The sequence below is a fragment of the Stegastes partitus genome, unplaced genomic scaffold, assembly GCF_000690725.1.
Source record: "Stegastes partitus isolate 25-593 unplaced genomic scaffold, Stegastes_partitus-1.0.2 Scaffold1201, whole genome shotgun sequence".
Taxonomy (NCBI): Eukaryota; Metazoa; Chordata; class Actinopteri; family Pomacentridae; genus Stegastes; species Stegastes partitus.
In genome coordinates, this window is record NW_007578932.1 from 165232 (window position 1) to 178350 (window position 13119).

The window sequence follows — 13119 nt, forward strand, 5'->3', positions numbered from 1 at the left end:
GGCTTGCATTGGCCCCTGATGGAGGGCGCAGCTGAGGAATCCTGCGTCTGCGTGTAAAATGTGTGTGCAGCATCAACCAGAAGCTCTTACAATAGGTTTCGGTTATCGACCGGGATCCTCTCTTTTTGTCTCATCTCGTCAGACCACCTATTGAGAATGCACATATGTGTGCAAGTGTGTGGATGTCAGGGTGTGTGCCCTTTAATTGTCACTGCTCAGCAGTGCCTGAAAGTGCAGAAGAGGCTGAGAGAAGTCACCAGAGTTTTGTGTGAATGTGCATCTGATCAATCTGTTTTGCTACACAGACGACAGCGGCTTAGTCACGGCGCTTCAGCAGGCACAGAGACGTAAAAAGTGGAGACAAGAGTGGACGGAGTGAGATGCAGCATGTGAAGCTGGCACATTGCTGACAGATGAACAGAGCAATGAGAAGTCCTGCTAAGCAGCCAGAGATAATGAAACCGTGAAAGGGAATGGAGGCTTTTAATCCTAAATATTAAGTGCAGCGGACGGCCAGTCTGCAGTTGTGTCCTTGACCGCAGCAGTATCCAGATGACCGCTGGAATTAGTTAATCACAACAGTGGACATCACCTCTCTTCATCACCTCCTTCTCTCCTCCACCTCCTGTAGCTTTTCCCTCTATCTGCTTCATCTCCCTATCTCTCTTCCTGTATCTCTCCTATCTATGTCCCATCAAACCTCAACTCATTAGAAAAAGCTTCCCCTGTGAGTATCAGCACAAGTGTGGCCAATGGAGCACAGTGGGACTTCATTAGCGCTTTAAACATGTTGTTTATGCCATCATCTTGTTGCTCTCGACAACCTTGAACATTACAGTCGGTTAAAAATAGACTCTAAGTGTGCATAACGCAGGATATCAAAGCATTTCAAGTCTTGCCAAATGACGAATGAAGAAATGGTTCAGGTAAAATAATGTTACTTAAAGCAGAAGTATTCTTATCCTAATGAAAAAAAGATTTACTTGGTTGTTTATCCTTATCAATGCAGCAATCACTGCCGTAATTTTTGTCAATTCTTTCTTCCGTTTTCTCTTAAAGTGTCAATGAAGAGCACACAAGCAAACGGTCTCCTTGAGGCATATTCATCCACACTACCAATGTTCTCCTTGTTTCTACCCTCTCAGCCTTCCACACCCTCAGGCATGGCTATATAAACAACATCCAACACTTGGGCTCTCCTGAGAAGGTGTAAGGACGCCAACATGTGCCGTCGTTCTATCGCGGTCTTGCATGCACTCCCACTGTGCTGTCTAAACCTAAAAACACACTCGCGTAGAAACAGTACACTCTTTTACCTGAAACACAGGAAGGCATAAACTTACCTAAAGAAACACTGATTCACTGAGTCTTGTGGACAAAACTAATCTGTTATTACAAACTACATATTTGGCAGCTCATCTTCTCTATTTTCTTCATTCGTCTCTTCATTTGTCTCTTTATGACTCAATGTGAATGCGAGGGTGATTGAATGTCAGGTTTCAGATATTACTTCTTCTAAGCAAATGGAATCTTTTCCAAGAATGTGTTGTTTTTTTCTTGTTGTTTTGGGGCATTCTGTCTGAAACACAAGGCAGCCAAAAGAACTGCAGGCTCTTTGGCTCTGATGTTACTCTCACACACATGTGGCCGCACACACACACACATAAAAGCAACGTACCTACAACAACCTACTGTAGCATCGCTTTCCCAGGTGATACTCCACACACATACATCTCAAGCAGAGTGCATAGCAGCAGAGAGGGAAAGACATGTGAGAACAGCTAAATAAATAAAGGGACGGTTGCCAAGCTAAGTGAATGGGTGTCAAATCCGCGGCGCTGAATCTTCGTCGACATTGTATTGTTTGTTGTCTCCTGCTCTCTCCTAAACACAAACACACGCGTGCACACACAAATCCATGCCATCACAAGCGTTCAAATAATTCCGCACACTGTGAGTGACAAACACACAAACACCGCGTGCATACACAAACACGCATTAAAAGCGCACAAACACACGGGCTGATTATACATTCATAATATTGAATGGATGACAGGTCTTGAGCCGAGCGGAGGGAAACAGGGTGAATTCTAATGAGCTGCCATTTAGCCTGAGTGCTCTGTCCTCCATAGACTGAATACACCCACATAACAAACACTTTTGACTAGAAAAAAAAAAAAAAAACACATGAAAAGAATCTCACTCAAAGAAAAAAACAGATTTATCAAGGAAATCAGGAAAAAAAATGAAGTTAAAAGTCCATCCATCACGACTTTATCCTTCTGTCCAATGCTCAATCTATCCACCTGATCTGTCAGAGCTGCACAGCTGACCTGAACAGAAAAGCCATTCACCAGTCATAACCGTTGGATTGATTGAAGGCGAGCTCTTAAAATTAGAGGCGAGACCGTACATGGCATTGAGACACAGCATCGAGACACGTGGCATTGGGATACAGCAGTAACATTTTATGTCAGTAATATTTTATGTCTGACGTGACTTACATGACAATCAATGAGAGAGTAGCCGCAGACTTGCTTTAAATCGCTTGTTAAATGAGCAGGTTTTAAAGAGGCTCTTGAATGTCTTGTACGAAATAGCCTCTTGCAAGAAAAAAATGGTGTTGACTGCATTTAATTTTCGCATGAAAAATGTCTGCAGAGTGCCTTGTGTAAATCCAAAACGATTAAGCTGCAAGTTCGCTGTGTGAGAGCCCCCTGACAGCCACCACTGGCTGAAGAGCTACTCGACATACAAAACTGCAAAAAAAATATAGAAGTTGTATCCTTTTAAACCCTATATGTCCACTAAATGAAAAGCGCCAACAAGCCTGTTTGGCTTACATGCAATTTTTTCCCCCCCAACTACTGTGCTAATGGAAAAAAGTAAACATTCCTACCTTCTTCAGCTTGCCATTACGTGTGCCGACAAACGCGACAGTGTTGCCGCGGTAGTCGTACGCCGCCACCGAAGTCATGCCATCATCCTTGTCAATGAAGAGTGGGATGCCCTCGATGGTGCTGGTTCCACCCAGGGGCTGGTTGAAGTCCTGGCCACAGAAGTTATCATCGATCTGCAGCGGCTGGAGGAAGCAGAAAGAGGAAACACCAATAAGGCCAGATTCTTAAGATGTCAATTTGTACCAGAATAAAAACAGAATGCAAGCCGTGGAGTGTTTCTGCCTTTATTGTGCATTAGGCTGTTGGTTGGTACAAAAAATGCAGATCAGACTGCAGTAAACACAACACAGATTCATTTTCTTCCTTGATCAGTATGAATATTCATATTCAGTTACTCAAGAATGCCACAAAGTGAACTTAATCTTGTGCAATATTTTTCTGATTCAGTACTTCTACAGAAGCCGAGTAATTAAGTTGTCTCTTTTTTGTAGTTTAAAAGCTTATTTTTGTAAAGAGAGAAGACTGACTATGGGAGGAGGAAGAAATTCAGATCAGTCGTCAATCACTGCAACCCATTCACCCTCAGCATGCCCCTCAAAACAAATCCTAAAAGCAGTCAGTCTGTCTAAAAGTTTGCTTGCTTCTTGTTTCCGTTTCCCAGTGGGATTGCAGAGAGGCCTCTAGGTGCACCATCGAACTTTCATTTCATTACCAAACATGTTAAGTAGGCTACTTAAATAATGGCCCATTTATAAACACACTACTGTCCCTCAAGCACAATCCCACCATGCAAAAACCTTTTTACTCTAAAGCGTTCAGTCACGGCGGTGACACGGCTGTAATACTGGTGACCATGTGACAATATCTGGAACATTCCTGTGTCACGAGGGGCCTATCGCCCCGGGCAATCCACTGACCCATATGATGCCTTAACCAGTCACCACACACACACTCTCAGGGTATAATCAATGAAGAGGGGTAAAAGTTCCACAGACAAAGAGTGTTTTGTTAAACTAATATATTTTGCACTTTTGTGCATGTTTTCAGTGTGTGTCGAGTATCAATATGGTTTGATTAATTCTGATATGATTCGTTATCAACAATTCAAGGACTGACAAGAACTTTTATAGTAGTTTTTTCAAGTTTCTCATGCTGGGAAGATTTCACATTTTGTCTGTTTTATATTCCTGGAGCTTTAAAACAACCCCCCCTCTTTTTTTTTTTTTTTTTTAACTGCTTATCAGATGAAAAGAACAACCTCACACTAACTCGGCCTCTGGGGTATTGTGGTGGATCACTTTCATACATGATACACAAAATATTTGTCAAATATTCCAAAACAATAATCATCTTAAGAGTGTGATAGTACAATCATGTTTGTGTTATTTTTAAGTCTGTTTCAGATGCTGTTTTGCCAGTGCTGTCATTGACAGACAACAACAAATGTATGGAGTGTGAAAACACAGATGTGTGTGTGTGTATGTCAGACACAAGGTTTCTGACTGACTGCTGAAGTGTGTTAACCCGAGCCAAAAGACGCGTGTGAGTTGTTACACACACGCACACACACACACACACACACACACACACACACACACACGGGGAGTGTGTAAATGGCGGTGTAATCCAGAGTCTTATCACTACATCATCTGATTGATCCACACAGGAGAAAAGATAACACCCCTCCCTCACTCTCTCTCCTCTCTCCCTCCTGATCTGCCTAAATTGCCTGCAGCTCAGCACACGTCAATAAAACGTTATTCTGCCTTTTTCTACCTTCTCACTCTTTTTTTGGTCTCCTTCCAGCTACAGTAACTGAGCAGACATCAATATCCCTTCCCTCTGTCCATCCATCCCTTCTCCCCTCTTCAGTGAGTAGCTGCTCTGTCCCTCACACACCTCTGTGGACCTACATTATGTTCTCCAAGAGCAGCTAATGCTATCATCTCAAGTCAACAAAGAGCTTGCCCTCTCTTGCTCTCTATTTTTTTCCCCTCTGCGGTCATGTCACATGGTAAAAGAAAAGAACAAAGAGCGAGGACATTTTAATGGAATCCTCTGTATGTACGGGTGTGTGCGTTTAAGAAAGTGAGAGACAGGAACACACAGAGCCATTACCTGAGACAACTTTCTTTTGTAACCGCTAATGGCCAGGGGGCAATTTCTTCCCCTCAGAACAAAGGCGGCTGACAGACAACCCACACCGACAAACACACACGTATGAACCGATAAACCTGTGCACACATACATGAACCAAGACTCACATTAAAGCGAAGCTTTATTTTCTGTGCGAACACACAGTGGTGGCCACAAGCAACCGAGCAATATTCCATCATCTTCATATGACATACAACTACGGGCAACAATTTCAAACCATATAGTCACGTGACAGACATCCATCAGTCTGGATTAGAGTCAGTCCCACACAAACAAACAAATGCGTACACACACACAAGCAATCCCATGACGTCAGAGCCTACAGGGCACAAGTTAAAAGGGTTAATCCATCTTCTGTGGAGGAGACTAACTGTCGAAAACACAGTAGACAGTTGCCCCAAGAGTCCGTTAGGGTTAGCACACACACACAATGCACACACTAACAAACATACACAGCCGCCTATATTGGTCTCTCTGGAGCAGTGGAGGGTAAAGGTGCTATAGCATTCCTGCAGGTCTGGAAGGTTTAAACAGCATAGATCAGCATGGAATAAAAGGCGTTTCCCTTGAGGTCGGAAAGCATTTTAACGGAGCCTACATTCTGATGTGGTTTCTGCAATTTAACACACTAAAAGATTCCCATGTGAGTTCAGAGCTGATATTCAGTATGGAAAGAATATTCCTCTCTGTGGTCTCTGCAGGGTTATTGGCTAGAGACCATATTTAATGCGTTGCAGTGTTTTCAAAGACGCAGAACTTCTCCAGGGATGAAAGAGTTAAGCCAACAACCTTCCACTGACTTTGGCAGCAGGGTCTTACAAATGCAGAAGAGGAGAGTTCTTGTTTTGATTTTCACAGGGTGCATGCGGCGCACGCTGAATGAATTTGTGGATTTGCAGTTCACAGGAACTTGGCCCTTTTTTGCTCAAGACCCCCTCCGAAAAACAAAAAGATTTTCTGTGTGTGTGTGCGCGCGGGTGTGTGTGTGTGTGTGTGTGTATGTGTGTGCGTTGCGCTTCAGGCAGCGATGTGAAAACTGGAGCTCGTGATTTTTACACTATTTTAATCACTTCTAATCCATTATTTTACAAAGAATGTGGCATTTATTAAAAATATGATTAGAAAACTGTATAGAGGGTTGTTGATCATTTTCATTATTTATTATTTAACCAACTTTCTTGTTAAATTTATTTATCAAACAGTCGGTTAAACAACAAAAATCTGCAAAAAAAATAAAAAAATTTAAATGACAATCGCAGGTTCCCAGAGCCCATGGTAACATTTTAAAAATGCCTTGTTTTGTCAACTAAGAGGCCAAAAATCTAAATATATTCAGCTTATCAAAGTAAAAGATGAGGACAAACAGAAAGTACTTTCTTGCAAGATGGTAAAACCACTGAGTCCATTTTTGCAACTTTTGCCTAAAAAAAAATGAATCGCGTGACTGACAACTAAATTTGGCACTAGTTAAATGTTCTTATGATCAATATTTTGAATAATCAGCTAGCCATTTAATGTTTTTTGCATACTCAAACTAAGAACCTCATTGATCTCTGGTTTTGAAGGGGTTAATATATGGGCTAAGAGTAAACATGTGTGTACATGTGAGCTGTCAGCTGATATTCAAGGTCACAGAGAAATATGTGACCTAGATACTGCTGATACAATATATAAAGACTGCAAACACACACACATACACACATAAATCCAAAGTGGTCTCTAGATACAGCCAGAGGTCACGTGTGATGATGGCTAACAGCCACAACTGCAGTGGTTTCCCCTGGGCGGAGCTGCTTCACCCACTTCATGGTGCAAAACGATGAAATATAGTCATTCATATGGCACCAAACACGCGTGTACACACAACTCAGCCCACAATAACACTGACTGATTACAGATGTGCGCTGGTTGGCCTGTGCTGAAGGAAATGGTTGAATAATCCTCCCCCTATGATTGCTATTTCTTTAACGTATTACGTCAGGAAAATATGTGTGGGCACACATTACGCTAACCTCAAGTGGAATTCGTCAATAGTCACCTCCATTCAGAGAAACATATGGAAACAGCAGAATACAATGTGGGCTTATGCACGGGAACATATATAGTGTTGTTGATTGAATACACTGCTGTGAATTACAGCTATTAAGGTGGAAGGAAAACATGCATGGCAAACACAAAACACCCATTCATTTTGCAACATGCAAATAAATTGGGCCGCCCGCTGCATTAACAGGACGCAATGTTTCCTCATGCAAACCTGTTTGTACAGGAAGAATGTTCTATCATGCAGAGCTGGAAAGAATGGTGAAGACAAGGGAGAAAGGGACAGAAGTGGCTGGTATTAATGCTGACAGCATGGTTTCAAGACAAGCTCGCAGTTCATCTGTGTGTGCTTTTGTGTGTTTGTGCATGTGTGTGTGTGTGTGTCAGAGAGAGCAAATAAGATGCTTCTCTCCCCATTAGTCATCAGCTGTCACCTGAGAAACACCCGTTCTTTATATTCTCAAGCATAACATGTACCTAAGTGGTGCGTTTCATTGTTATTGTAGACATGAAATGCATGTGCATAAAATGGCCTACTTCAGTGAGGGTTGGTGCATTTGTGGTTGTATGTGTGTGTGTGTGTGTGTGTGTGTGTGTGTGTGTGTGTGTGTGTGTGTTAAAGAGAGAGAAAGAAAAAGGACGAAGCATAGAAACAAAGAAGGAGAGAAGTGAAAGAGAAGTGCAGGAGAGGCAAAGAAAGTACATGCTATCAACCACAAGAGCTGTTCTTCTGCAGTCTTGTTTTCATAAGGGATGATAAAGACTTTCACATACGCACACAAACACTAGTATACGGGCAGATGCAGGTGCTTTGTATCTGGTGTGTGTGTGTGTGTGTGTGTGTGTGTGTGTGTGTGACTGGCTCGAACCAGAGCAAGGGATTCTGGGAGAGGGCAGCTCATAAATTACCTAGAAATCTCAGCAGGGGCTTTGAACTCATGGAGACATTGCTGGAGTTTCTTCAGGTAGAATAAACACAAGAAGTGCTGCTGAGTGTGAGTGTGTGTGTGTGTGTGTGTGTGTGTGTGTGTGTGTGTGTGTGTGTGTGTGCGTGTATGCCAGCTTGCAACCGTGCGTGGATACGCCAATGTGCTGATTTATAAGGCAGACCAAACAACAACCCAACAACCCAGCATCTGATGGTCTCCATAGCTACACATTTATAATGCAAAGTTTGTCTGCCTGTTAACGTGTGTGTCTCTGTAGTCAAAGTCAGTCGGCATCAATGCCAGGGAAGAATAAAAGTCTCTCTCTTATAGTAATATTTAGCCCGAGGCAAAAAGGAAAGTATGGCAGCCACATAGACACACATAGTCTGCTGACCTCCGATCAGGTCAAACTGAATTACAGGCTTCATGGTGCTTGTGAACTTCCAAATGCTGGAAACACACACAGATATCACAAACACACACACAACTACTGCTCACACATAACAATGTTTAGCTTGTTTTTCCTCATATCATTGTCATGCTGGGTTCTTACAATATGATGTATAGTATAAAAAACACGGAGTTAAATAATTACCTACACGTGATGTTTGAAAATGTACATGTTTTCTTCCAATAATCTGGTTTTTGACTTTAAGTACACCAATAAACTACACATGGGTGAGTCACATACATACATAGATATAGTATGCATACTGGAGGAACATTCACTGGTTACTGTGACAGATTTTCAATTCCCTAAACTGTCTGATGTGTGGCAGCTATTTTGGTTTCGTTATTTTCTTTCAGCTCGCATAAAAAAAAAAGCAATTCATCTTTCAGTGGATGGAATTATTCATCTCATGATGCCTTCAGGCCTCATTAGTAACTGTACAGCCACCAAACACACAGTGAAGTTGCATTATTATTATTATTATTATTACTTCTTTATCAAACTACTCGATTCAAACTTTAAAGACAGTGAGTTTTGCATTATTCTTTCAGTTATTTAACTTAACTTCAAAATATTACATGTTCAGTGTTCTGTTCCAGTAACCACCCCTCAATCCCAAAGTTTAACTTTTTATAACAACAAAACTGAACATCATGTGCTGAAAACATATCGTACGTAAGGATCGAGTGATATGAATATCTGATCTAATAATCTGCCAAATCGACAAAAACAAACTGAAATGATAACACACACACACACACACACACATACACAACCCTTTATAATCACTGCTTTTTTGAAATAAGATGTAAAATTCTCATGAGGCTGTGACGCCACTGGATCCATGACGTCAGTGTTTTTGGACTGGTTTTGTCTCAAATGTGCAATCCAAAAAAAAGATATACAATTATTATGATGAGGGGAAAAGGGTCTGTTATCCTACATAAATCTTTCTATGGCTGATAATTTAAAACACCAGACTAAGTTAAAAGAATGACTTTTACAGACTGGAGTGCAGAAGGGAAAAAAAATAACTGTCTGAGGAAGAAATCAATGTTTTTCCCCCCAACTGTTTACCATCTATAAATTGTCTCCTTTTGAATCGCTAAAGCTGTTTTCTAGAATATGTTACTTGATCCTCGCTGATCAATAATTTAGTAAAAGAGATGATTGCACCAATTCCATATTCATAGGCTGCTGGATAGTAATTTCTATGTTGAGTGCACTCCAGGCAGACAGTGAGACCTCAAGGAGTTGGCACCTATTCAGAGAACTGCTTCCAAAAGCTGTCACCACATGTTTAGACCGGAATCCAAGTGAATGGGAGAGACAGAGGAGAAATAATGCATACTGTGTGCAGAGTATGTACAGAGAACAAACCCGCCCGTAAATGCACACAAAGAAGCACGCAGCCACTTGAAAATGACTCTTAGCTGATGTGAGCTCACGGGCGGATCGAAACAAGAGGGGCGCTTGTGATCAGGAGGTTCAAACGTGTACAACGGCCGGGAGGTGCGGGTGAGGAGGGTGAACGGATAACACACTTCTGCCCTCCATCATCAACCAACACAGGTGCCCTTAAGCAAAGTACTTAACCTCTGATTGCTGTGATGGAGCTGCTCAGTGACCAGCGGGTGGAACACCGGGTCAGCGTTTTAGAGTTCGATCAGCTTAAGATACTTTAACTGTATGCAGGAAATATTAGAGGCAGTAAAGATGAGGTCTGAATTAATGTGACCGCATGTGATTCGGCTGATTTCATAATGATGTGTGTGTGCACAAAATACAAACAACAACGAGCGCGCGCAAGACATTAGCGCTGACTGCAGACATTCAGCTTAACTAACCGGGACGCTGCAGCTGGAAACAGATGTGAGCGTTTAAAAAAGAAACTCTAAGCCGACGAACACACCCAGACTATCGGCATGTTCAACACAAGCGCAGCCCCCTTCCACACGTTTCCTGATTACTCCTGATAATGATGCATGCAACGCACCACCCACACACAGTACCGATCAATACATAATTACGCTGACAATTAGTATCATTAGAGCGGTACTAGAGATGGGGATTTGTTGAGCTAAACGCTCCTCAGAGGGAGAGAGAGGGAGAGAAAGGTCAGGGGAAAAAAAGAGAAGCGAATTAAGCAGCTCACACGCAAAGTCTGCATGGGGTCTTTTCCAAAGGTTTTCAATTGTTCTTTAATAATGGACTCAGAGCAGCATTTGAGTGTGCGAGACACTCAAATGTTCACAGTGACGCAAATCAAGAGTCTTAAAAACGAGCACTTTCCCCTACGTTAAATCAAACTCTGTATTAAATCGCCAAATATTAACAGAAACATGACTCATTAGCACAGATAACTTTAAAGACAACCCGTCCAATCTGCAACTCTAGCTCAGCTCATTTAGACTGTCAATTAACTCCGTTCATCAACTCTGGCTCAATTAATCAGGTCTAATTACTTAAACACATTTGCCGGCACATCCTTTCGAATTAGGTCCGCAGAAATAGGACTGTGTTTTACAAAGACCACAAGCGAGTTACATTCATTAGATGATATTCATAATGATAGATTTAATAAGGTTAGGAGCCGGGCTCAGAGTCAATTCCACTTTGTCTTGTCTGTAACACCATAATGAAAATCTGCTTGGTTTACTTAATGTGGGCTCATGAGGAGCATTTGTTGGAAGATGATGCTGTGAGAGCCAAGAGCAGGAGAAGGATTCAATATTCCATTTTTGGGTTTTTTATCAAAGAAAGTCCCACATAAAAATCAAAGGTTTCCAGATATTAAAGTAGAAACTAAAATCTAAGGGCACTGCAGCATCTCAGGAAAACAGAGAACTCCACGTTCGCTCTGCTGAATTACTTTTAGCGCTTCAGTATAACATTCTCCTATAGTGTATTCTTATCAGCCACAGGTAAAGGGATCAAGTACAACATTTGCATCTCCTACACTGGTGTAATCAGTCTCTCGTTGCAGCTCGCCACAGGATGGTGCTTTCTCTAATAATCACGGTTCTCTCAGCAGCCACACTGAACAGACACACAAACAACTTCGCTGTTAGCTGATGACCTACAGCTTCGGCAGCAGAAGTAATAGTTTGTTTGTAGTAAACATAGGAATGCACATTAACAGCCCAAATGCATGAAACATTAAATAAATAAATAAAAACGTATAAAACCTGAAAATGACTGCATTTTTTAGGGAATGTTGCGACATTATCAATGCTGCTTCACAAGGAGTATCCTGTAAACACTGTAAAGAAAGCAGTGAGTAACTAACAAGCTACAAAACATCTAAGTAACTCTGATAAATGAGTGATCTCTTCCATGCTGATGTCAGGTTCAGCATTGAATCTCAAACTGCTGATCAGATAACAGCTGGCCGATGTGGCCTCAAAAAATGAATACTTGAGTCTTTTTGGCTATGATTGATTCTCTGACTGATTGATGTATTGGCTTGTGACAAAGTTCAAAACCTTCCCATCCATCAGGGGATCAAGAGAAAGCAGTTTGACATTTTGAATAGTTCTTTGGGTCAAACATAAACCTCATGTAGGGCCAAGTGTCAATATCTCTATTTATCAACACAATTCTGATGCACATAGCACTGCTACCATGATGTGAGCCCATATTGCAATTATTCAGGCCACGAATGGTAATCTTTGCAAGCAATCCATAGATTTTAAGGATGTAAATGTATCCCGATTGCCGCCTATTTGAACTGTATCTGTCACTAAATACAGTTTCTCGTGTTTTGTATTCTAAATACGTAACCCAGTTGCTCTCCAACACTGACAGCTGGTTTGTCTGAAACACAATAGTTTACCTGGACTGAACTCCATATACGTGCAGCGCTAGTGAATTAGAAAGCGCCTTGAGCAGCTCCAATACAAACTATGGAGACTGTCGCAGGATGTCTTTGCCAAGGACTGTTGTGCAGAGCGCTAAACAGATTCAGATGGAGTTTTTTTAGAAGTTCATCCGCTGCCTCGATGTGAAATTCCACAACTTTTCTTTGACTTTCTTTTCTTTTTTTTAAGTTTTCCTATAACTAAAAAAGAACTAGCCATAAAAGGTTGTAGCTCACTAGTTTTATGTTTTCTTACTGTGGAGAAAAACCAGCTGGAGATCACCATTTAATAAGATAAATTTAGCGAGTCATAAAACATATTCTGCAAAGTGACCCCTGAGCAAAGAGATTCCCTGACTTTCTCTACCTGGAGTACGCCTCTATGAATTTGGCGATATTTCACAAACGCGCACACGTAAATGAGTTTTTGTGCTCCTGAGTCCTCATTATTTTAACTGGTGGACGTGCACACCCTGTCAGACGCACACGCAGACACACACAGAGTCGACATGACAGAGAGGCGTGCTGCTAAAGAGGACAGAGCAGCGGCCAGGTGACGGACACCGATATTATTTGTGCAGCAGCCAGCGTTCAATCACGCGCCGCTCTCCTCCCTCTATTTCCCTCCCCTCTTTCTGTCATCCACCCTTTTCTCAAGCTGTTCTTGGCAGTGGTGGTGAAAAGATTTCTGGGGCTATCACTCTTCCTCTCGCCCTCCTCTTCTCTCCGTCGGTGAATCACTGCCTCTCCTTCGAGCACACACTGGCTGCAAAAGGCTTG

At 41.9% G+C, this 13119-nt stretch overlaps 1 protein-coding gene across 4 annotated transcripts in view; it reads right to left on the minus strand.

Annotated features, from left to right (window-relative positions):
- plxna1b (plexin A1b) overlaps positions 1-13119 on the minus strand; it is a 203632-nt gene that overhangs the window by 144908 nt on the left and 45605 nt on the right. For all 4 annotated transcript variants that reach the window (XM_008297227.1, XM_008297225.1, XM_008297226.1 and 1 more), the window contains exon 3: positions 2900-3082. In XM_008297227.1, the coding sequence (XP_008295449.1) occupies positions 2900-3082 (183 nt within the window). The remainder of the gene's footprint in view (positions 1-2899; positions 3083-13119) is intronic.